General features: G+C 27.0%; 6 protein-coding genes across 9 annotated transcripts in view; 3 read left to right on the forward strand and 3 right to left on the reverse strand.

The window, feature by feature from the left end:
* Positions 1-392: 392 nt before the first annotated feature.
* Positions 393-961, forward strand: LOC107064527 (small ribosomal subunit protein eS28). The gene has a single exon (XM_015317277.2). The coding sequence runs from the start codon at positions 524-526 to the stop codon at positions 719-721; it is 198 nt and encodes a 65-aa protein (XP_015172763.1). The 5' UTR covers positions 393-523; the 3' UTR covers positions 722-961.
* A 260-nt stretch (positions 962-1,221) lies between these two features.
* MrgBP (MRG/MORF4L binding protein) lies at positions 1,222-2,608 on the reverse strand. The gene is made up of 4 exons (XM_015317279.2): positions 2,472-2,608; positions 2,164-2,285; positions 1,695-2,055; positions 1,222-1,601 (listed from the first exon to the last, which is right to left on the reverse strand). The coding sequence occupies exons 1-4, from the start codon at positions 2,572-2,574 to the stop codon at positions 1,447-1,449; spliced, it is 741 nt and encodes a 246-aa protein (XP_015172765.2). The 5' UTR covers positions 2,575-2,608; the 3' UTR covers positions 1,222-1,446.
* A 251-nt stretch (positions 2,609-2,859) lies between these two features.
* On the forward strand, positions 2,860-4,003 carry LOC107064529 (vacuolar ATPase assembly protein VMA22). The gene is made up of 2 exons (XM_015317281.2): positions 2,860-2,997; positions 3,211-4,003. The coding sequence occupies exon 2, from the start codon at positions 3,349-3,351 to the stop codon at positions 3,841-3,843; it is 495 nt and encodes a 164-aa protein (XP_015172767.2). The 5' UTR covers positions 2,860-2,997; positions 3,211-3,348; the 3' UTR covers positions 3,844-4,003.
* Positions 4,004-4,254: 251 nt separating this feature from the next.
* Positions 4,255-6,714, reverse strand: LOC107064531 (alpha- and gamma-adaptin-binding protein p34). The gene is made up of 7 exons (XM_015317286.2): positions 6,588-6,714; positions 5,906-6,258; positions 5,629-5,807; positions 5,429-5,543; positions 5,195-5,353; positions 4,669-4,785; positions 4,255-4,587 (listed from the first exon to the last, which is right to left on the reverse strand). Exons 2-7 carry the CDS (start codon positions 5,970-5,972, stop codon positions 4,418-4,420), a joined length of 807 nt encoding a protein of 268 aa, XP_015172772.1. The 5' UTR covers positions 5,973-6,258; positions 6,588-6,714; the 3' UTR covers positions 4,255-4,417.
* Positions 6,715-6,753: 39 nt separating this feature from the next.
* On the forward strand, positions 6,754-15,092 carry MARCH6 (membrane-associated ring finger (C3HC4) 6). Of its 4 annotated transcripts, none has more exons than XM_015317283.2 (7): positions 6,754-6,871; positions 7,857-8,302; positions 8,404-8,737; positions 8,821-9,182; positions 9,299-9,955; positions 10,050-10,503; positions 10,602-15,092. In XM_015317283.2, exons 2-7 carry the CDS (start codon positions 7,916-7,918, stop codon positions 11,342-11,344), a joined length of 2,937 nt encoding a protein of 978 aa, XP_015172769.1. In that variant the 5' UTR covers positions 6,754-6,871; positions 7,857-7,915; the 3' UTR covers positions 11,345-15,092. The 4 variants fall into 4 exon arrangements, with proteins under 4 accessions (XP_015172769.1, XP_015172770.1, XP_015172771.1 ...); XM_015317284.2 differs by having other exon boundaries at positions 6,832-6,900; XM_015317285.2 differs by lacking the exon at positions 6,754-6,871 and adding an exon at positions 6,887-6,911.
* Positions 15,093-17,066: 1,974 nt separating this feature from the next.
* Usp7 (Ubiquitin-specific protease 7) overlaps positions 17,067-26,533 on the reverse strand; it is a 12,715-nt gene continuing 3,248 nt past the window's right edge. The window contains 13 exon segments of the mRNA XM_015317292.2: positions 17,067-17,760; positions 17,993-18,095; positions 18,157-18,228; positions 18,356-18,860; positions 18,974-19,141; positions 19,704-19,923; positions 20,845-21,139; positions 21,579-21,800; positions 25,090-25,284; positions 25,478-25,637; positions 25,716-25,908; positions 26,040-26,211; positions 26,311-26,505. Coding sequence (XP_015172778.2) covers positions 17,636-17,760; positions 17,993-18,095; positions 18,157-18,228; positions 18,356-18,860; positions 18,974-19,141; positions 19,704-19,923; positions 20,845-21,139; positions 21,579-21,800; positions 25,090-25,284; positions 25,478-25,637; positions 25,716-25,908; positions 26,040-26,211; positions 26,311-26,505 — 2,625 coding nt within the window. The 3' untranslated portion in view covers positions 17,067-17,635.

Consider the following 26,533-nt stretch of genomic DNA (forward strand, 5'->3'; position numbering starts at 1 on the left):
GTTACAATCACACTGATCGTCATGCCGCCCTAGTGGCAGAAATAAGTATTAATTATTTCTTACATTTTTTTCTCCTGTGTTTCTACCATAGAAAAAATCTATCTCTATGGATAAATCATTTGACAGAGATCTAACAATGACTTAATTGCCAACCCAATATATAAATAAAAATTAATTATTCTCAAATTTAAATAAAATTTTATATAATATTTTAACGAAATTTTTTAATACTATATTATACTTACATTTAAAAAAATAATATTTATTCTATGAAAAAATGTATGACTATCCAAGTTTTTATAAGCCAATCAGAACACCGTAATGCTTATATGTTACTATTGATTAGAATCGTTTCATAAGAATAAGGCTTTAGGTTTTAAACGGAAACTTCCATCTTAACTACATAATCAAACAGTTCTTCCTCTTTCTTAAAACGCCTTTAAGGGGTACACGAGGCAAAAGTTGGCTGTTACTATTTTGTAAAACATTTCCAAGTTAATCCATTAAGCACGTGCTATTAAACATGGACAAGCCAGTCGTATTAGCCAGAGTAATTAAAGTATTGGGTCGTACTGGTTCACAAGGACAGTGTACCCAAGTAAAAGTTGAATTTCTGGGTGAACAAAACAGACAAATCATCAGAAATGTGAAAGGACCGGTACGAGAAGGTGATCTCCTAACCTTATTGGAATCGGAGAGAGAAGCTAGAAGACTACGATGAAGAATTTAATCTTTATATTAAATGTAATATAAAAGGATTACCAAATATGAAATCACATCATTCCAATACTCCTCTTTTGAAGTGGATTATCAATCTAACTGTCACTGGAAGAAATCTAATTGTAATAACTACTGGAAAGTAATAGATCAATGAGATGGATGGATTGATCTAACTTTATGTTCAACTACATTCACACTATGAATTCTGTAATAAATCTTATCTGGTAATCATCAATATAAAGTGTTATTTATTTTTGTTTCCTATTTTTAATTTCTAACATTTAAGATTACTATGTAACATAGTCAAAAAAAAAAAAAAAGATATATTATTACACACATGAGGATGTCTATATAACATATTTTATTCTATAATAGTGTTAAATTGAGGTAATGTATTATTTTGACCAAAAGCAATTAATAATAAAAAAACAATTCTTCTTTTAAGAAGAAAATTCATTACTCTTATAGTTAAAAAAAAAAACAAAATAATTAACTATACAATTCACTAATTATATTAATGTATTTACAGTGTAAAAATGAAAAATCGTTTACAAGTATATACAAGTACAAGTACACTCCAGTTATACAAAATGATAGAAATAACGTTTGAAATATCATTACTTATAACATAAAAAAATCTTAACATTTTTAAAAAAATAAATAGGTATATATATCTTCTCTTAATCTTATATTCAAATGGTAATATTATTTTGTAAACAAAATATGTTATATCCTTCTACGTTTTAATGGTGGTGTATCACGTGGACTGGAAGAAGCTTTGGATGAACTATCAACGCTTTGTCTAGTTGGTCTCTTTGGACCTCTTTTTAAACTTTCACGACTTGAATCAGAATCCTTGCGTTCTTTTTTTACATTTGATGCTTAAAATAGAAAATAATATATACATGATAAAATTGAGAGAAAACATTTTTAAAAAATTCAAATTTATAGCTTGAGAATAGTTCTAAAAGTACCAATTTCTTCCATTTCATCCTTCCCTTTAGATCTGCCTTTAGAAAGTTTATGTTCTTTTCTTGAATCTTTCATATCTCTTAATTTATCTTTTTTTATATCTATTTCTTTAACATATTTCTTAATATCTTCCTTTTTCTTTTCAAGATCTTTGGATCCTTTGATATCGCGTAACGTAGTTTCTTTTTTAAATGACTCCCTTATATCTTTTTCTTTTTTTATTTCTTTATATTTATCTCTTTGTTCTTTAAATTTGCTTTCTTGCTCCTCCTTTTTCCTCAGTTTTAATGATCCCAAATATTCTGATTCGGGAAGTGAAAAATCCATTTCATGACTTGGAAATGGCAAATCTTCCATTTCATCCTATTTGTATTAAAGAAAATTCAATACAAAATTAATAACAATAAGTTATAGAATTAAATATTTTAATAATAACATCTACAAAATTATCTATAAAATATTATAACTTACTAGAGCCATAAGATCGTACATTGATTCTAAATGGTCCCAAATTGTTTTCAACGAAACATTTTTATGAATAGCACCACGAAATTTTTCTCGTATACATATCATGTGAAAATATTTGTTGATACCTAAAAAATATCATACTTTACTACTTTAATATCATTATCTGTAATATCTATCATATTTTAATACATTTAAAAGAAAAGATTCGCACGTAAATACAAATTATAAGGTAACAATAATAAAACGGGTTAAGGTTAAGGCTATAAAGGTTAACGAACATAACCTTAATTTATTTATTTATTTATTCTTACCAACTGGTTTATGACCATTCATAGCGAAAAAAAGATTAATTTCATTTTCTACATTCCATTCTATTTCATCAGTAGATTCTGCAGACTTTTCTTTAACAGCCATTGTAAAAATAATTCAAATTAAATTACTAATAGTCACTTCTGAAACACACAATACACAAGTTGAGACGCCATTGATTTTATTGTAATATTATGGATAATATTAAAGAAAATTTATGGTTAATGAAATCATTGATAAATACATAATGGTAATATTCATATTCCATTGAATAAAATATTTTTATGATTTTTCAAGAAATTTATAAAATGTTCTAAATTTGTTATAAAATTTTGACAAACGCATGTTTTCGTGATGCGCGTGGACATGATGAAAACTGATTGGTTATGAATTTACTAATATGGCATAAAAATTTTATTGTCTTAGCACGTGACAAAATTATTTATGAAGTATTCCAAAGTATATACGTGTAATAATTAGAAAATCATTATTTGTTTGTCACGCATTGTCTTATTATTACATATTTTGGTATGTACTTAATTTTTCATTTTTAATAATAAATATAAACATAAACATATATATATAAATATTTTTCTTAAAAATTTGTACAAAATTCTTATAATTATTTCTTTGGAAAAAGTAACAAAACTCTTGTTTTATTTTCTACTTACACTTTAATACAAATGTGATTTATCAACAAATTTATATGATATTTATTATATTATATTTTTTCCATTTCAGGTAAAATGCTTATTTATTAAAAATTTTAACATGTTCTACATTTTGTATTAAATTAACATTATTATATATATCTATATATTAATAAAATATATTTAAAGATTATAAATGTTAAAAAAGAAATAATAAACATTCGTAAATATGGAGAAAAATGTAGATGACATATGCAATGCTATTGATAAACTTGTTTTACGTAATTTGGAATTAATCGAGGAAAAAGTTTCTACCAATGTTCAAATGGAATTACTACTTCGTTCTGGACATATAGAATTAGCTAAAGCAAGATATATCAGTGGCAAAGAAAACGTTAGTATTCTCCAAATTCCAGTTAATATGGAGAATATATCATCCCTATTTGAACTTGAATCTAAGTTTACAGAAGAATCGGATGGTAAAACACCTTCTTTCGACATTAGTCTAAGAAAAGAAAATGAATTCAACGAAGATATTCAAAATCCTATCAAATGGTTTGGTGTTTTGGTTCCACGAAATTTAAGAACTGCTCAAAAATATTTTCAAGAATCAGTATACCTTGCTGCAAAAGTAGCAAACATACATTGCGAATTAGATTCTATTGCAAATAAATTGAAAGCTTTGTATCTATTGAAAAATGCATTTTCTAAACAAACGGAATAATGTTATTGAAGAGATAAGTGTATAAATTGTTTAATAGTATGTTGTAATCATAATTTTATCAATATATATATATACACATTTTATACTTAAACAATATTAATAATGTAACCTTAAAAAAAAAAAAAATAGTAAAAATATATAATTACTTAATTAATTTGAATCACGAAAAATATGCATTTCAAATATCACACTTATTAAAAGTTAACATCTATTAGATATTAATTTGTTACATAAACTAATAGGTGTAATTACATTTATTTTTATAAGTATACATATAATCTATAATAATTAAAGTTATTATATTAATTTCATTGTAAATAGATTACTGCCAAATTTTTCATAAAATATAAATAACATTATTTATAATCTTTAATTATTTCTTTATCGCAAGATATATAAGGCAACAGCATTATTAATCATCAACTGTGTGAATAGAAAATTTTTACATTGATTGAGAAATTTATTTTTTATCATAATTAAATTAATTATTTCTTTTAAATTAACGTATTTCTTTTTCATTTTAAAATGCATATATACTAATACTTTTATTATTAATTTACAAATTATATTTAATTCAGTCGTATATTTCTGAATCTTCACCCATTAATTTCCAAAAAGCAGTGACTAATTTCTCTGCTGTTAGACGTCTTTCATTTGTAGGCAAAGAAGCTGCATGTTCTTTCATTGTCATTAAATGTACAAATAAATCACTAAAGTGTGTATCTTCATCATCCATCATGGCATCTATTAAATATTTATTCAATATTTTAATTCAAATATATTCTAATTATATTATAAATAAACTAGAATAATTATAAATATTACCAAAAATAGTTGCACCATTAGGGTATTCCGTTGGATTATGAGTTAGTTGAATATTTTCTATTTTATTTGTTACTTGATCTAAATTTGATTCTTTTTCATCAACATTAGAAGGTTTTCCTATAATAATTATATATACATCATAAAATTGCAATCAATGTTAACAAATTTGCGACTGGTATTATTCAGGCAAGATGTTTAGTTGGATAACTATCTTATATATATAAGATAATTTAAAATATAAGATTTATTACAAAATTAAGAAATATTTAAATTTACAAGTTTAACAAGAAAATATCATAAAAATAAATATTTTACAGTAAAACAAAACTGAACAAGCAAACAAATGAACAATTAAAATTTAATATTGAATTGCATACGATTACGTTACCAACGTTTAATAATATATTTTAAAATGACGTTAAACTACGTCATTGATATTCAACTAAAGAATTTAAGATGACATAACATTACATTACCTGTTTCAAATTTGTTAATTGTGTATTTCTATGAATACATATGTATTTACCTTTTAATAAAATATTTGGCCATATATGCGCATGTAGAGCTTCAATAATTCTTTCAATTCCATATGTATTATGTTCTGAGTCATATTGTAAATTTTCTGTGGAATCTGATTCAAGCAGTTCAACTAATTCAAATTTTTTATTTATGCACCATGTAATTACTGTAATGCATTATAAAAACAAATATTATTAAACTGTATCAATGAAAATTAAAAAGTAATTTTATACGCTCTTACTTTTATCTTTAACATCCACATTTGATATTGCATTGCATGTAAATAATAATACATCGGCTTCAGAGAGGGAAGAGATTAAGGATGACCATTGATCTAAATTTTGTTCTGCATTATCCTAAGATAATCAGGGTTACAAAATTATTTTGATAATTTTATTGACCCTATTGTAGAGAGTGTATCATGAAAACTTAATGTCTTACAGCTTGTGGATCATGATACAAAATTAATGCTTGTATTCCTTCTGTTGGTATGTTGATATGTGGATTTTCTGTTGCGCATAATAATATCTGTGATGTATAATATTTATTATTGATATTCCATAAATAATAGTCTATATCGTCTTCATGTGAATGCCTTGATATTTGTTCCTTTCCTATTTCTATATTAAATTAACATTAGAAATAAATATGTGTCATATAAAAGAAAAAAACATCAAAAGAACTAATAATATATATATACACTTTTATCATTACTTACTTTGAGCAATTTCAGTAGCTTTACCACACACTGTACTTATGATCAAAACACGTGGAAGATTATCCATCTTTTGAAATATTAAACAAATAATAATTTACTACTTTGAATATGAATCCGCTTGCATGAACACTGAGTAGATTGTGTAGCTTAGTGGTTATGTTGCAATTGTAACATTGACTCACCCTACTACAGCGCACTCTGGACTAAAACTTTATTTTTTTGACATATGACGGACACTTTTTATATACAGCGTTCGTTCTCTTGTTTTTCTACCTCTGTCGTTGAAAGGTTAGATTAGCTTCCTGCCCAACGTAAAAACCTGACGAGTCGCGATGAGGAACAAGCAATTGTGCCTATTTGGAAGAAAGAAGAAGAAGAAGAAGAAGAAGAATATAAAATATACTTGAATACTATATAAAATATATTTTTAATAATACAATGTTAATGTTTATTTATAAATCATTTCAACTTTTATTTATATCATAAATTTTATAATATAGTTATATTAAACATTTGATTGATTGATTTATAAATTTATTAAATCATGATCTCTTGCATATAAAGATGGTATATTATAAATAAACACGAAATTCATTAAACTATTATTAGAATTAGAAATCTTTCTTTATTTCCTACATACAAGTCAGAAATAACCCTAATTAGAAATATGTTTAAAGTTTACTTTAAAAATTGTTACTCCAAGTTTTATTATTTATATTTATTATACTTGTTTTCAATTAATAGTACTTCATTTTAAAATAATTTTTTATCTAAATTTTAAATATTAATTATCTTTATTTTGTAAGCAAAAAGTCGCTTTGATAGGTTTGATTTAAACATCTGTCACTATATATACAATATCAAAAATATGTAATGGTAATCTACTATACATTACAAATGACTTTGAAGGAACACTAGCGACACTAACGTCGAGAAGAATCTAAATATGTCGAACGCATCTAATGGGTATTGGCATTCTTGTTGATTAATTTGCAGTAACTATTAAGTATATCTAGTGCTTAATTGAATTGTTTCGTGTATTGATAATTCAAATGAATTTTTCAACTTTTTTTTATAAATCCGAAAATTATATCATACATATGATTTGTTTTATATTGTGATATACATATATATACACATACACACATACATAAAATATATATATATATATATATATCAACCTTCTTTTATATTTTGATTGTTTGAGAAAAGGAAATTATATGAAATATATTGTATATAAATGCGAACAAAGTTCTCAATGATATAGTGACTTTAACGTTATTAAGATTGTGATCATGATTGAAAGAAAAAAAAACCAACATATAGCAACATAGACGTTTTTTTCAATATTTAGCATAATATTTTTGGATTTTTAGTATTTTTATCTACGTATACGTAAGTAGATCACGATATAATATTAATAACGTTACAATATATTATATATTAAACGTTATTAATATATATATATTACATTATATATTAAAGCCAATGTTATTTAATACGTACGTCTATGTAGCAGATTATTTTATAATAGATTTGATTATTTTTGTGAATGAGTATTTGGATTTTGTCGCAACATTATATATTTCCTTCGTCATATAATTGTAGTTGATATATCGACATTATTTTATTAATTAATAGAAAAGCAATTTACAATTTTTTTTTTATTTCTATATTGATTCTATTATATTTTGTATTCTTTATATATATATATATATATATATTATTTTTGTGAATGAGTATTTAGTTTTTGTCGCAACGTTATATATTTCCTTCGTCATTCAATTGCTGTTGATATATCGACATTATTTGAATAATTACAGAAAAGCAATTTACAATTTTTTTTCTTTGTATATTGATTCTATTATATATTTTGTATTATATATATAAATAATAAGAGATGTATAATATACTTGAAGTGTTTAATTTTAAAATGATTTTTCTTTTTCAGTACTATTATACAACTTGTACCAGAATAATTTATACAAGATCTAAGTTTCCAAACCAAACATGACGGAGGACATGTTAGGTACAGATATCTGCCGGGTTTGCCGGTCAGAAGGTTTCGCTGATAGACCACTTTTTCATCCATGTATTTGCACTGGTAGTATTAAATGGATTCACCAAGAATGTTTAGTGCAGTGGATGCGATATTCACGGAAAGAATATTGTGAACTTTGTGGATATCGTTTTTCATTTACACCTATATATAGTCCAGATATGCCACGACGTTTACCATTAAGAGATGTTGTTGGTGGTTTGTTTTCAAGTATTATCACAGCTGTTAAATACTGGCTACATTATACTTTGGTAGCTATTGCTTGGCTTGGAGTTGTTCCATTAACAGCTTGCCGAACATATAGAGCTCTCTTCAGTGGACCTTTTGATTTAGTTAGAGTAAGAAATATTTATTCTAATAATCTATATTTAAAGAAAAAATATATCTTTTAACATTAATGTCATAATTTTAACAACTATTTCTTATATCTCAATTTTAGATAATGTCATTACCAATGGATATATTATCTACAGAAAACATATCATCAGATGTGTTTCATGGTTGCTTTGTAGTAACTTGTACATTATTTGCATTTATTGGTTTGGTATGGTTACGAGAACAAATCTTACATGCTGGTGGTCCAGATTGGTTAGAAAGAGATAATATTCAAATACCTCCAATTGATAATCCAGCACCAGCAGTAGCTGTAATAGCAGCTCAACAAATTCAAGAACAACAGGTAAATCAGCCAGAAGAAGCACAAGATAATAATAATGTACCACCTTTTGTTGATGATCCACTTGTACCTCAGGAAGGCGAACCTAATCATGAAGGTAATTTAATTATTTTCGAATTTACATATGTGAATAAATAAATTAGAGAATAAATTTGTCAAAAATATTATAATCTCTTTTAGGTTTAGCAAATGTAGAAGCTAATATAGCACATCCTCTATATCATGAACTAGGGGATAATCCAATTAATGATGCAAGAATGGAAGAGATGGAAGGTTTAGGAAGAGACGTAGAACCACCAATCCCTCATAGAGAAGAAGTGAATGCTGATGCTGAACATCCCAATCCTGCAATTGGTGATGGTTGGAGAGGTCAAGTACAAGGTCAAGCCCAAGGAGAAGCAGAGGAAGCTAATTGGAACCCTATGGACTGGGACAGACCAGCAGAAGAATTAACTTGGGAACGTCTGTTGGGATTGGATGGTTCACTTGTATTTTTAGAACATGTCTTCTGGGTTGTATCATTAAATACACTATTTATTATGGTAAGTTCTTTTGATATTCTATTATTTACACAATATTTTGTTAATGTTAAATTTAAGAATATTTATCGTCTTTATATCGGTTTTATTACTTTAATTAAAATTCTATATAATTTCAGGTATTTGCTTTCTGTCCCTATCATATTGGGCATTTTGCTATAGCAGGATTAGGATTACAAGAACATGCCGCGGCTTCTCATTTTGAAGGTTTAGTAACTACATTGTGTGGTTATTGTGTCATCGGAGTGTGTTTAGTCGTTTGTCACACTCTTGCAGCTTTATTAGGTTTTCAACGATCTCAGAGAATTCTTGGACTCTGTTATGTTATAGTCAAAGTTTCTCTACTGTCGGTAGTTGAAATTGGAGTGCTTCCATTAGTTTGTGGCTGGTGGTTGGACATATGTTCATTAGCAATGTTTGACGCAACACTACGAGATAGAGAAGCGTCTTTCAGCCTTGCTCCTGGCACCTCTATGTTTATTCACTGGTTATTAGGAATGGTTTACATATATTATTTTGCATCATTTATACTACTTTTACGAGAAGTTTTGCGACCTGGAGTACTTTGGTTTTTGAGAAATTTAAACGATCCTGACTTTTCTCCAATACAAGAGATGATACATCTTCCAATTTTGAGACACGTGCGAAGACTTGTTGCATCTGCAATCATTTTTGGTACAGCTATTTTATTAATGTTGTGGTTACCAATAAAATTATTGAGATGGGCTTGGCCAGGATTTTTGCCATATACAGTCACTGTTCAAAGTGAAGCTCAGGTAAAATTAATCTTATCAAAAGTGCATCATCCATCATGCATTAATCCATTTATGTTAGTATTATCCAAATAAAATATTCCATGTTTAAAATTAGGTGAGCGAGCTATCCTTGGAACTACTTTTACTACAAGTCATCCTTCCTGCACTCTTGGAACAATCTCATACACGCACATGGTTAAAAGCCCTTATAAGAGGATGGTGTCGAGTTGTTGCATGGATGTTAGATCTTCAATCATATTTATTAGGCGATCAAGTAGAGGAACCAGGTCCAGCAGTTATTGAGGAACCACAACATCCAGATTTAGGAGCAGCTCATCAGGCACTAATGCAAAGAGAAAATCCAACTAGTTTCCAACCATATACTAGACCACGATGGTTTCCTGCTCGCCTGATTGGTCTTCTATGTTGTGTTTGTATTTCACTCGTTATAGCTAGTTTAATTGCTATGACTCTTCCCGCTTGGTTAGGAAGAAGAGTAATGGCATTATGGATGGTCGGAGCACCTGCGCCATCGCCACCTGTATTACCACCTACATTAACTGGTTCTGGTAAACTTAGATTTATATTTAAAACTATTATTTAATATAAAACAGTGTCAAATTTTGAGTTATGATTTTGATTAAAAAAAAATATTCATTATTTCCAGATGGAGATGAAAGTATGACTGCTTTATTCGGAAGAGTACACGAAGTATATACAGTAGCCTGTGGAACGTATGTATGTTGGGCTGCTGTACGAGGTTTGGCATTAGCTTTTTCGTGGTTACCACGTGGTCGTAGGGCCATACTTGATAAAGTAAAGCATTGGGTTATTTTGGGATTGAAAGCTTCAGTTGCATCTGTTTTGCTCGTTGGAGTTATTCCACTATTATTTGGTCTTCTTCTTGAATTAGTTGTTGTCGTTCCATTGCGGGTGCCTTTAGAACAAAATCCTGTTCTTTTTATATGGCAAGACTGGGCTTTGGGTGTTCTATATACTAAAATAGCAACCGCTCTTACCATGATGGGTCCTGATTGGAGAATACGTTTAGCAATTGAAAGAGCATATAATGAAGGAATAAGAGAAATGGATTTAAAATTTGTAATTACAGAATTAGCAGCACCAGTTATATGTTGTTTTGGCCTTGCCCTAGCTGTTCCTTATGCTGTGGCTTATGGAATAGTGCCACTATTTGTTACCAATCTCCAAACACAAATACTTATTGCTAGACGTTTATACCCTTTCTTACTCCTAGTAAGTTTGGTTTGTATAGTCATTTACTTTCAAATACGTCAATTTAAAAAATTATATGAACATATTAAAAATGACAAGTATCTCGTGGGTCAGAGACTTGTCAATTATGAACACCGTAACAAACCACAGTCCCAACAATCACAAAGATCAAGCTAACGCCATCAGTAAATATTATATTATTAGGGTGAAAGGAGTCTTAGGATTAGCTTCATGTACATTCTTTAACATGTTTAATTATTATGAATTATAATTTAAGTAAACGATGCTTTAATTCTTAATATTATAATTTATTAATGTATAAGCGATACTCAATAAATCAAAAAGATTGTTATCTAAGTGTATCGCGCTTTTGAGTTTGATAAGTATATTACTAAATTTTATATCTTGAAATAAATTACACTAACAAAATTGCTTTTATACTATATAATGAATTGAAAACAATGTTTTATTTTGAATGTTGATTTGAAATAAGTGGATAAGTGATAATAAAATACAATATAACATTTTTCATTTCTAAAATATATTAAATGATTTATCATGGGTCTTTATATATATTATATTATAATAACAAATAGTATAATTATAATTAAATTAGGTTATCAAATCAAACCTATTTATTTAAGTTTAACTATTCCTTGTTTACATGTATTTTGTGAGAAAATTAAATCAAAAGAGTAAAATATTTTCACAAAACATATATGTATAAGCTAATAAAATGGAAGTATTATTATTACAACTTTTTGACATCATATCTTCTTCTTTCTATATAAATTTTTTTAAATAATTATATTATTATGAAAGAGATTGTTGTTTTTGTTTTGAATTTACAATAAATAAATCATTTTTTCTTACATATATATATAAATATATATATATACAGTGATTCCTCTATTTACGTTGATTATTTTAACATGCTTGATTTATGTATACCAGAGCTCATATGTCATCACAATGTGTTATGTAAAAATCATTTCGAAGATTCCACCATAGAACAAATTTATTTCATATTCGCGTAAATTAATTTTTTTATCCCATTAAAAGCTAAATATGTATATATTTGAGAGAATGTAGAATAAATCCTTATTTTTTAAGTAACTTTTTGTCATGGTTCCAATTATGCACTGTTTTTATCGAATCAATTACCCATAATTGAAGGGATTACTGTATATAATAAATATAATTAAGGCATACAGTTATTAACAATGAAATTTGCATTATTTCGATTAGAAGATAAGAAAAGATTGATAATGAAAACTGAATTAACTGTAAATTAATACTTTACTCCCCTTATGGGGAATCTCTCAATTTTAAATGATGTCAATGCACAACCGATGGGGGAGGATCTTCCTTATTTACATTAGCAATGCGAAACAACAAAATTTAGCTGCCCGAGCATGAAAATTTAACGTCCGTTGACTAAGCGTTAAGATAAAAAATGATTAATCAATCATTTTTCATTTTCTCGATAAAATATTAATCCTCTTTTTGATGATCAACGAATTGCACCAATTTTTATAAATCGGAATAAGGCCCTTAAGAGTAAATCACGAAAGATTAACAAGGACTTAACATCGTTGCGATAATGATTCATATTTATTTATATTTAAAAATCACGAATTAATAATAATAATAATAAATTGAAGAAAAATATAAGCATATGTGTTGATAATTTGTCTTTTTTTTGATAAAATATATTTTATCATAAATAAAATTGAAATGTTAGAAGACCATATTTGTGTGATTTTGTGTATGTGTTGAATTATTTATTAATACTTGTGATTATTGTATTTTTGCAATCTCAACGATCACTAAATTTGTTTATAAGTTTATTTATATTTTTTATATGTAATTTTTAAATGTAATTTTAAACGAATTCTCTACTATCTAAAAATAAGAGAAAGATTATTATCTTTCCATAATAAATATACTTACTTATTTGTTCTTTTTATCTTCTTTTATTATAAGGAAATAAATTTTTTTTTTTTTTAAATAATGTTCAATTAATTCAAATGTTCAAATAAATTTCAAAAACAAAAAGTACACGATTCAAATGAAATTCATGATTCAACGATTAAATGAAAATAATTAGATTTCATTGATCAGATTGAAAATTCAATGGAATTCATCTACTTTGTAAAAAGAATAGTAAAAATAAATGAAAAAAAAAAAAAAACAAAAAAAAATTGACACTCTTCATTTATTTATTTAAAAACAAAAAAATATCACTACTATCATAAAATTATCGCTAAACATGAATTAACTCTTTTATTTGCATTGTCGTACAATTTTAAATAACTTAAATGATTTCTTTTGGATATCATAACATTTGCGACTCTCTTGTTTTAAAAAAACCGAGTGTATGTCTTTTGTTTATGTATATATATATAATATCAGGGGACAATTTCATGATCATTACGTACTTCCTGTCATTATTTTTTTGTCAAACATAATTATAATCCGTCATTAATTGTTTTCTTCATCGAGGAACATAAGCGTCAAAATTTATATATGTATGTAAATAATAGATTTGTCTATTTATTAGTTTGTGTATTGTATAGCACGTGTATGTGTATATATTTTATTTATATTTATATATTTTTATATATATAATCAGCTTCTCAAAGTGTGGTTCGTAATTCTATGGTGGTCGCGCAACTAAATTTAAGGGTTGCAGAAATTTAAATAGAATTAAACAATTTTTAGACGCGCAACGATTGATAATTAATTGAAAATTAGTTTAATAACACGTATAACATTATTTATGAATTTACATCATCAATTAGAAATTATTGATGAGTCCTCATATTAAATTATTGATGAGTCTTCAATATTAGCTCGTCCCAAAAATTTCTTCCTTTTTCTTGATGACAAGTTGCACAATATTGTATGCGTAATATTTTTTATGTTATTTTATTAAATAATATCAATTATACTCTAGATTATCCCCTTTTTCTTTACTGTATAATTATTCAACATAAAAAATATTGTGCGCGTAAAATTATTTTAAAAAAAGAAGAAAGAAGAAACTTTGAGGACGACCAAATATATAAATTAAAAATAAAAAAAATATAATTCACATACTTGTGCGTAATGTTTAATTGATTACACTTTTGTTATGTATGCGCGCGTGCGTGTGTGTGTGTATATATTTGTATATATGTATGTATTCGCTTTTGTTAAATTTACAAAATATTCTTTAGACTACGATTTATTCTATAGGAATATAAATTGATTCATCATCATTATGGACGATAATTAACAATACATAAAAAGAAGATTTAGACAATTCGTTTAAAATGAGAGCAAAAAATAGCAATAAGAGGATCTTTTCTATCCGTTAATTAATGCACAAACCACGCAAGATCGATTTAGAAAGTTATTTATAATTGTTAATATCATTTGCAATTTATGCTTTTGATTTTATCACTGATATTTAATGATTCAAGTATTTTTATTTAGTTTATTATCGAAGAAACGTTATCTTCTCTTTTTATTAAAGACGTATTTTATTAATTTGAAAACGATCGGAATTGATATTTACGCAAGAATACTTGTTAATTATCATAATTTTGAAAGAAAAAAAAAATATATATATATATATAAATATAATTTCGTGTTTTCTTCAACGTAATATTTTACATATATATTACGTATATAAATATCTCACTCATAATGTTATACTATTTGTATTTAAATCTATAAAAATATATTTTAGAAGAAATTTGTGTTTATCGACGAGAAGCCCCATATTTCAGTTTTCCTTTTTTATGTTTATTTTTATACTTTTTTAACGTTATATAAATTAATGGTTCATCGTTTAAAAACAATAATGATGAAAGCATATATTGAACAAAAGTAATCGTTAGAAAAGTAAAACTTTAAAAAAAAAAAAAAGAAAAAAAAACGAACTTATTCGCTCGTGACGAGTTCTTAAGCAAAAACAATTTTTTTAATAATTATAATAAAAAAAATTAATGTTTCTCGCACTATTTTTTTTTTTTTTTTTTTTTTTTTTTTGAGAAGAGTTTTTTTTACCATTCATTTATCGAACCATGTAGAGAGTACATAAAAGCATTTAACAAATCTCATATTTATAATAATAATAATAACTTTTTGGATTTAACCAATAGAACATGATTTAAGATGTGTAGAAATTGTTGTTCATTTGTTCACTTGTATCTTTGTTTAAATAATAAACGTGTTATCAGTATTATATGTATATTTTGCAATTAGATAAGATATTTAGTAATGTGTCTAAAAAGTGTTACTTTAAATAAATGTAATCGTTATTTTTGTATAAAGACTCATACAATGATTAAACAAGAGATTTATATATATATATATAATAATGAACCAAATTAAAAATGAATATTACCAAATAAATATTCAGTAACTCATAGAAAATCATGAAATATATAGATAAATAATTGTATAATAATAATAATAATATATTCAGTAGCCGATAAAAATTTTCATTGATCATATATAATAACAGCAATTATTTACAATTGAATTAAATCTAATTAAACTCTCGTGAGATATATATATATATTTTTTTGTTTTTTCTTTCTTTCTGTAATTTAGATTCCTTTTTCTTTTTTTTTCTTCACATGAGAACTTTCTTTTAATAATAATTAATCAATTTTTAAAATTAATCTTAGAAGAGAGAGAGGTAGCGATATAATTAAATCGTGTGTTAATATTCGAACAAAATAAATGCAACAGAAGAAGAGACAATATTATAAAGAAAACATAATTGATGATCATTTTACAGAAAAGTGTAAGTTCAAAGTGTAAGTTCATCTAACGTTTGTAAGATTTATTATTTACCATTTTATTAAAAGAAGAACAAAAATAAATGCATTATTTCAAATGATTAGAATTTCGAATCAGTTGTTCAATAAATCGATATCAAATGAATATTAAAAAACAAAAATATTGAAGAATTTAAAAACTTATTATTGATAACAATAATACAAGAATAAATAAAAAAAAAAAAAAAAGAAAAGAAAATTCTCATGTATCATAATAATGTCGAATTAATTCCGAACGTTTTTTTGTTTTTTTTTTTTGCTAATAATAATATAGAAGTTGGAAAATGTTTTGTGCATGCATTTGTTTACATGTGTAAATTGTTTTATTTGTTGGTGTGAGGCGGGAGGAGAGTGCAGGGAGGAGAGCGGCGAAAAGATGGCTTCTTTGGATCTTTATCAGAATATAATGTGCAAAGATTTAACGAGGCGGGTTATCAATTGAATAAATTCGAATAAATTCGGTCTGTGTTTTTGTAAAGCTACTATTACATGATTTTTTTTTTTTTATAAATACACAACTCCGATTACTTTCGTCATTAATCCGTTTGATGATGATGATGATAATAAGGCGCATATGTCCATGAGGAACAATGTTTTTTAATGTGATTCTCAAACATGTGATATCTCAGTTAAAATATTACATACGTTTGGTTGGTAGATATTGCTAAACAGATTTAAAGCAGCGCACACTTTTTTTCTTGGTTTTTTTTTTTCTTTTTTTTTTGTTTGTTACAGTTGAAGCAATCGATTTTTTTTTTGTTTCAGGCGCGGCAAAGATATATATATATACATATATAAAAATTGATCTTGCAAATAGAGTAGTAGTCCTCTCGATGTAGTTGTTGTTGTTGTTGTTGTTGTTGTTGTTATATCCATTCATTTTTACTGTTACACCAGGTGATAAGAAGTACAATAATTAAATCGTCATTGTCATCGTCATTGTCAACGTCAACGTCATTGTCGTCGTCGTTGTGTCGTCGTATAGTTGTTGTATTGTTGTTGTTGTCGTCATCGTCGTCTCTTAGTCGTTGATCCAAGAAATTGCATAAAATTCATGATGATGATTATTTTTTTTTTTGTTTTTTTTAGAGTTTTGAAAGATAAATTGTTATAATCCGTATATCAATATAATAATAATTCATGATTTTTTTTTTCTTTATGACACAGAAAATATGTATAATATCATTCCGTGTCTTTCGTTTGCAGAGTAGTCTCTTCCGTTTGTCTTCTTTTCTCTTTTGTGTTTTGAAACAACCGTCGTATACAAAGCATTTTGTTTTTCAAATTTTCCTTTCATCTCCTTTTCTCTTTGCTTTCTTTCTTCTTTTTCTCTCTCTCTCTCTCTCTGTCTACGGCAATTTTAAAATCGCACGTTTTTATTAATAACTAGCTGTATGAACGAATAGTACATTTCATACATTTTCAATAAGGTGAGGGGGAGGAGGATGAGGAGGAGGGAGAGAGGATTGTATTTTCTTTGTTTTTCTTTTAGATACACTCGAGGAGTCTTCCTTCTTACTATACAATCGTATAAATTATATGAGTGGCTGCTTAATCTCAAATCATCTTTTTCATCATTTTCATCATTTTCATCTTCATCGTCTTCATCTTCTATCTGGTACGACGAACAACTTTAATTGTAAATCTTAATGGCCTTTTCGAGGTAGTTGATACGTGAGCGCTTAGGCGCTTTGTTGACGTGTTCCAGGCCGAGCCAAGGCCTATGTGGCGATGCGCCTGCGTTTAAAAGTGGATAAACTACAATATTTTTATTTCTCATCAAAGTTAATTTGAAACGAGATAGTGTATATCAAAAATAAACAAAACTACACACAACATGCGCAACATTAAAAAATTGTTCATTTATGTCTCTATTTGCGTCTACATAATTTAATATGAAAGAGTAATTTTCGGAAACTTTTGTATATGTACGTATATACTATTAAAGATTATCATAAAATTATATCTAAAGAGAAAATTTGATACTTACTATTTTGACTCAGATGAGTTTGAAAATCGGCGATGTCCATGCAATAATCCGGAGTTTCGACAATGAAGTTTGGTTTGCCCATCGTAACCACCGCGAACTTAAACTTCAAAGTTTTTTTATGAATTCTCATAAAAGATCAAACAAAATTAGATTAGGATGCCTACCTTTTCGAATTCCTTTTCTTGTACACCAAGTTTCTTCAATAATCTTTCCTTCATCTTTGGAAATGGTTCACCCTAGAAGATAACATTATCAATCAAAATATCTATTCATTTAATGAATGCACTTTTTAGTTCAACTTGAAATAAAAAAGAAAACATTAAAAAGAGAAATTATTTGAATATATTATTAAGAAATGCTTACGTGTTTGATTTTAAAGAAGAATGGTATACCAAACGTTGAAAAAACATCTTTGTGAAAATGCGCAACTGGAACTAACATTTCATCTTCCGCAAGATTAAGCTCATCAGTTGGTACTTCTTCTATCCTGTACATTTTAGCGCCTGACATGTTTAAGGTATCTAAAAGTACGTCGTCTCTAGGACCAGGTAACAATTTATTACAATTGATTTCTAATATCCTTAATTTTCCTGAACCATTTTCAGATAATTCAACTTGTTTCTTAGCCTCTTCCAGTAACGTAGCGACAGTTCCATTTTTATTTGGATAAAGTATTATCTCTTTTTCTTCTTTTAAAGATGGCCCAACCCATATACATTTGAATTGTTTTTTGTTTTCAAGTTCGTTAACTCTAATACTAAGCTGCTGGTAAAATAATTTTTTTACTTTAGGTTTACTGTATGAAAACAATTCTTTAAGATTGCCCTCAAAATTACATTTCAATGCAGATCCAGGTGAATCCTTGTAACTACAATTAAGCATAACATGTATATATGTTTATGTAATATATATATATTGAGAGACACACGTGTATATTTGCACACATACACTTTTGTATAAAAAACTTTGAATAGGTTTTACCTTTGACACCTAAAGAATTGTAAAAGATATGGGTCTGTGCCTACACGCTGTGCTACTGCATTAGCCATTTGATCGTATGACATTCTTAATGAAAGCTCCATTGTAAAACCAGGATCGTTCGGAATAGTTTTATCGCAAAATGTAACTTCTACCCTGGAAAATAGGTCCCTGAAAATATCAATAATGGATTAATATATGTTCTCTTTTATATATCCCCTCTCATATACAGGGTTTCAGATGTTTATTCATACAAATATTATGAACTTATTCTACATTTAAAAATAAGAAAAAATAGCTTTATAAACATAGGTCATTTAAAGCAATAAAACTTTCAATTATTCTACATTCAGTTTAAACGTTTTATTGCTGTTTATAATAATTGATTTTTTATTTTCCCCCACAAATGAAAATCTAGTAAAGTGAAATCAGGTGATCTAGATAGCCAAGCTTATTGTTCAGAAAAGAATACGTTGAATCAACCCAAGATAATAAACAACCTACGCAGAACCGCTAAACATCATCTTTGAGCAAGACATTTAGACAGAGAGAGAAAGAGAGAGAGAGTTTTACAATTTATATTTTAACTTTTAAATAAAGCTTTAAATAACTTATGTTTTCATACAATTTTGGTCTTATTTTTAAACGTAGAATACGTTCCACAACAACGTTTATACAGAAAAACGTCTGTGTGTGATACCTCTGTATATAAGTAAAAATATTGTATACTTACTTAAAATATTCTTTGCAAGTTGGAAGGTCATATTTTTTATTATCTCCTTCCTTCTGAAATACTATAATATCACTGTCCATTAACTCTTCGAGTACTTTTTCCAAAGGATCCAACAGGTTTTCTATTTTTTCAACTAAGTTTGGTTTGATTTCTTCATATAAAGCTAGTTCTGTGTTCGGTGGAAATCCAGCCCTTTCATTTAAAATTGGTATGAGTTCCACTGTACAAAACCGTCATAATAATAATTATTTTCCACTATTACATTAAAATAAAATAATATTAACACGTTGAGCACCATACGAATTCTTGAGGAAATCTCCGTCAGCAGGCTATGGACGTTTACTTTGTATTGAAACAAAAAGTTGAACATCAATCACCGGCAACTGGCACTGATGGTGTTCAACTATCTTTTTTTTTTTTTTTTTTTAAATGCAAAGTAACACGCGTGGCGCAATCGAGGATTTTCTTTAGAATTAATTGGCGTGACGTTCAACGTGTTAATAAAAATATTAAAAGTAATAATGAAAGAGCAAGATCGAGAGAAAGATATACAAATATTATAATTAAATATAATTAATAAGTGTTTTTTTTTTTTTTTTTACGTTCTCTCATTTAGAAACCACAATTAGTTAAGTTAATATTAGGTCGAGTCATAAGTAATTACTTCCGATGGGTCTATGTAGAATCTATTTTTCATATTTATCTACTATAAGTAACCGAAACAAAAGGTGCATATTCGACATGTAATGCTTTAAGAATTGAAACAAAGCAATAGCACTAAAGTGGCAGCTGAAAAAATGTGCAGCGTATACAGTGCAGGACTGATAACTAATAGGGCAGTCAGAAATTGGTTTGTAAAATTCCATTCTGGAGATACGATCTTAAAAGATGAACCTTTGACGAACCTTTTAAAGGTAATATTGGAACAAAATTTAATAGATACGTCCAACAAATACAAAGAGTGCAAAAAAACACCATGAAAAGTGTTGTGCACTTATTAGTGGCAGAAACGCTATTTTTTGTCTCATAAAAAATGGAAGTTATTTATGACTCGACCTAATACATAAAAATTTGCGAAATATGCATTATTCATATATTAATTAATATATAATTGTACTTTATATGATAAATATAAACTTACAAACTCTCGCAACCACAGGCATATAATGATGGCCACAATAATGAATTTTCTTATTTTTAGGATCATACAGTTTAAAAAATAATAAGACATCAGTGTCCTTATCAAAGGGTGGTAACGATGTCAATTCTGAATCCGGAGGTACGAGTTCTACAAATACGTTCCAAGGATTCGCATTATCCGCACAATCATACAATGATTTTTGAAGATCTGCTTCTGGCTCAATCAACGTTGGTCTGCAGGTTTGATTCGTACGTATACTAAACGGCCAAACGCGAATCTGTTCTATTGGATATCTCTGCAGAAAGAATTGAAATATTATAAAAAAAAAACTTGTTTAAACGCATACACACAGAGAGAGAGAGAGAGACATACGTATGAGTTGTAAGTTCTTCATGAAATTATAGTTTGTAGAAAACTTAAAAATCTACTATGATTTACTTCATTTTATTATCATTCAAATTTAAAACAAAAGTTTATGCTTTTATTATATATATATATATATAGAAAAATTCATTGAAATGAAATTGTGAAATAGAATTATCTTGTATTATTTCTCCAATGAAAAGATTATTATTAATAATAATAATAATAATAATAGTAAATATATGCGCATTTAATATACGTTAGAAATAATTTAAAATAAAATAACATTTGAATGAAATTGTATTATCCATAATTAATGAATGTTTACAAAGTGTTTCACGCCTAAATAATATTTTGGAATAAGCACTTACCAAACTATCGCTTAGAAGTTCAAGAAACTCGTGGACAGTTCCCTGCTTACGTACGCGAAATATACGAAATGATGCGTGTTCCGGGTCGTAGAGATCATTTCCTTGGTGACCATCAAAGCTATCCTCAAGAAGAACGTTAATTGTCATATATAAGGGCGCTTCTGATCTCTCCTTTCTTCGTATTTGTTCCAGCCTCTTCTCCTCTTGAAGTCTCTCCACCAGCTAGACCAACAAAATTAAAATTATCTATATGCAAAGAATGTTTGGATTCATCTCACTTTTCTTTTATTTCTTTTATTTATTTATTTTTTTTTCTTTCTTTCTTTCTTTCTTGTAATTTTGATAAGAATATCATATATAAGGAATGAATGGATTAATCTCGTCATACTTTTGAAATTCGAAATTGAGCAACACATTCCAAACATCAAAAGGATGAATTAACGTTTGATCATTTACATAATTTTAATTTTGTTCATCTGCCGCAATATATCGACTACCAAGTTAAACATTTACATTATGAGAATTATTCAGTGGGGAGCGATGGACTTACTTTAAGTCTGATATATATATATATATATATATATATATATATAAATATATACATACATGCAATATATAAATATATAAATATGAAATATCAACAATTTACTCGATAATCAACTTTTTCCACGATATTTTCATTCATTTATACATTCAAATGTTTAAATCAATTCGACTGGAATCATAGAAAGCAAGACATGTTAACATTTCTTTTTAAGGATACCTACATGTCAGATCTTTTTATGTTAAACCAAATATTTATGAAAGAAATGAATTGATATTAATAATAAAAGTATAAAATAATAATAATAATAATAATGATGGTAATGATGATGAAAAAAAAATCAAATTAAATGAATGGGCAAGCCCATCACTCAAGCCGAATAATAGCAAAGATGTAATGTCTAACTATAATAGTGTGGAGATGCTATATTGAAACAACATTTTTAGTCGAATAAAATGTTCAGAGTTATGTCTGAACATTACACATCGTTTTTTTTTTTGTTGTTTTTTTTTCTATTGGTGAACAGATATTGAAACGGTGTAAATAACTAACGTAAATTCAAACTGTCAATTTTTCTAGCATCTAACAGTTTATTCGTTATTTCTTTTTTTTTTCATTTTTATATATAAAATAGTAAGTATAGCATTTTAAAGGTATTCCACGATTATATTCTACTATAACGTATCTCTATATTATTTATTGATGGATAGTTTGCCTCTTCTTTCTTTCTTTCTATTTTAATAATATTATGTAACAACAAATAAATAGATAAGCATCTGTTAAGAAACATACTCACTATTAACATTGAGAGAATTTCATGATTAACGAGTTGTTATTATTATTATTATTGTTGTTTATTTTTTGTTATTTTTCTTTTCTTTTTTTTTTTTTTTTTGTTGTTCTCTTCTTGTTATTATTTATTTTTATTGAATTCTGACTTTAGCGCGAAGCACTAAATTCTTGATTCATTATTTATTAATAAATAGTAAATATTGATTCAAGAAAATGAGCAAAAAAAATGTAAATATCATAAATCACATATTACCCCTCACTCATCAAACAATCCTTCTTTTGCTTTTTTTTTTCTTTTCATTTTTTTTTTTTTTTTTTTTTTAAATAACGAATACAATGTAGAAGACATAAAAAGGAAGCCAATTGCTGTCAAAAATACCAGATATTTTTTTTCTCTCTTTTTCTATCTGTTATTTCTTTTTTTTTTTTTTTTAACCTGTCACTAAATATTATGTATTATTTTTCATTGTGTTTAAATTATATTATATATATATATAAATATATATATATATATTATATACATATATTTATATATGTAACTATTATTACTGCACTTGATTTGTAAAGATTTTCTTTCTTTTTTTCCCCCACCGACTGTTATCTCCTTTACAATTATGCAAACATATCCAATTAAAATTGAAGATATGTGTGTGTGTGTATTGAGTGTGCAGTTTTCTCATTTGAAGCTTCCAACATGATACTACAATTACAATCATTAATTTCAAATATATTTTATACAATGTTTATTACAATAAAATCATTTTCAATAATCATTCGAAGGCTTCTCCCGGTATTTTTACCCCAATTAATCAGGCTTTTTAAGATTAATTTGATTCTACTACAAAAAGAGTCTTTGACAGCGACTAAAGTTGCAACACGTACCCTTAGAATATTGACTCTTTTTTTTTTTTTTTTTTCTTTAATTATATATCATTACTTTTTTTCGATTCTAATAAAATCTATCAAAAATTTTGCTTACTTCTTTTTTTTTTTTTTTTCTTTTGTTGGTTGTATATATAAAATTATCTCATTGATTCAGATTAAAAATAAAAATAAAAATTAGAAATAGAATATTATTCACACACGTCTCGATCGTCCGTACAGAAAAATCATCTTGGATAAAAATAGTTTTGGAAGAAGAAAAAAGAGAGAGAGAAAGAGAAAAAGAGAAAGAGTAAAAGACAGAGAGAGAGAGACAGACAGACAGACAGAAAAAGTGAGAAGAAAAAATCTTCTGAATCATACAAAACAAATCTCTATATAACATGATTTAGAATACATATCTTTGCAAAAAGAATTTTTACAAATAACTTTATAGATTAACTTTGATCTTGTATTATTACGCAATATCATATGCTTTGTAATAGTAAAATTAATGCACAGGTAGCACCGTAAATAAAAGTGCTACAAATATTATGCAACATATTATGCTTGTGTCTTAATGGGAAAAAATTTACATAATATTTACTTTACGTTCTCATCAATATTATGTGATAAAAAGATAATTACAAATGCTTAAAAATATATATATATATATATATGTATGTATATATGTATGTATATATGTATGTATGTATGCATGTACGGACAACAAAGTATTGATTATTAATTGGATAAAATTGGCAAATCTCACTTTCTGATCAGTCCACGTATTTAAAATGAATAAATAATTAAAATTATTGTTTGCTATCTTTATATATATATATATTAAGATATATATATATATATATAAAAATATATATATAAAAAAGAATAAAGAGAAGAAAAAGAAAGAAAGAAAAAAAGAAAATCAATGAAGTTATAGCTAATTTTAAGTATATGCTGGTTTCATGATGTTTGGTTTGTTGCTTTCATACACTGTCATTTTTTTCCCCTTTTTTTTTTTTTTTTTTTTTTTAGTAAATATATTATAAGCAGACTTGATATAGCTTTCAAAGTCAGATCATTTGCCAGAAAGCAATGAATATAATTTACAAGTTGTTCCATCTAGTCATTTATCCCGTTTTCTGCAAGTTAAAAGTCATGAATACAGAGATTTGGGTTTCGTGGATTTTGCGTGCACGGACGAAGAGACGCTGTTTCTGTATGCGAGTCTTTAATTGTATCAGTTGCGTCTTTGTCGCGTTCAAGGTCGTTCATTTCCTGGGAAAGTTCTCTTTGAAGGACGTTTCTGACCTCTTGAGGTATATCCTCTTCTTTAACTTCTTGCAAGACGTTTTCCAACTCGGAGTTCCTTATATAAACCAGCATATATGCATTCGTACAATGCTTCACAGCCATAGACATGTCCTCGTCTTGACCACCGTAATTATGTTCAATGGCCTCTTGTTTTGTACAGCGCGAGACGACATCATCATCAAATTTGCACCACTGATATGAACGAAAAGAAAAATAATATATTTATCATTTTTTAATGACCAATCTTTGATCTAGTTTTATTATAGAAACAAACAAACAAAGAAACAAACAAAATAACAACAATTCTATTCATTGTTGCTATCCATAAATCAATTTATATGAAAATAAATATAGTAAATATAAAAGAAGAAACTTTTCAACTTACCTTTCCATCTCCACTAGGATTAATAAATACGACATAATGACCGCCATGATTGTCCCCACTATGTACGAGAACCGCGTGTAAAGTATAATCTGCACTTCCTCTTGCAGGATCTTTATTTTGCAAGTATTTGTCGAGATTAATTTTTTCATAGAATTCAAACCTTCAAAAATGAACTCATTTAATTAATATCATCACATTTGTATTAATTGTTTATTATTTTTTTAATAATATCACTAACCTATCATTAAATTTAACTGAACAATCTGTAACCGGGTCATACTGAAATCGCATTAAATGTAAATGTAATACAGGTGGAAACGATGAGAAAATAACACCTTTTTCTGCTTCTTGCAAACCATGCTCTCCCGCGTCATATTTGTTATCTCCATCAAGACTTTCAGTGCTCACATAATCGCTAAAAGATTCGTATACTGAAATGCAAATGATATGTTAATTTTAAGTAGAAAGAGAAATACGCTTAATAATAATAATAATAATAATAATAATAATAATAATAATATTACAATCAATGATGTGATAATTGAAAATAAATAAAACATACTATTTTTCTTTCCTTTTATGTTCAATTGTATATCGTAAAAAGTTTCTTCTCTCGTAGACTTGTATTCTATATTCTTGCATTTGATAAAGGACATCATTTTTCCTTCAAATAATTTTGGCACTGTACCTTCTACACACGTACCTTTCATTTTGCTCTCTAATTTGTCTAACAGCTATCACACAATATTTATATTAACATTAATTTTTTTTCTCGATATTTCACAAAAAGAAAATTAATACAATTATTAATTAAACTTCGATTGAAACTTTACCACGCGTAAAAATTCTTGTACGTCGTGTTGCATAAAAGAATCCAACGTTTCCCATCCAAAACTTTTAGTCAACTTTTTTGTCCCAACAGGTTTGTCAGAAAATTGCAATTCATGAAAAACCCTCTGTAAAGCCAATGCTACACTTTTGCTGGAATCGTCGCTTTCAGTTGGCATTTTGTACACTGCTTTGCGTAACTGAAAATTAGTATTATACACATTACAT

This window comes from Polistes dominula, unplaced genomic scaffold, assembly GCF_049000335.1.
Source record: "Polistes dominula isolate Pdom_NZ unplaced genomic scaffold, Pdom_raw_medaka contig_33, whole genome shotgun sequence".
Classification (NCBI taxonomy): Eukaryota; Metazoa; Arthropoda; class Insecta; order Hymenoptera; family Vespidae; genus Polistes; species Polistes dominula.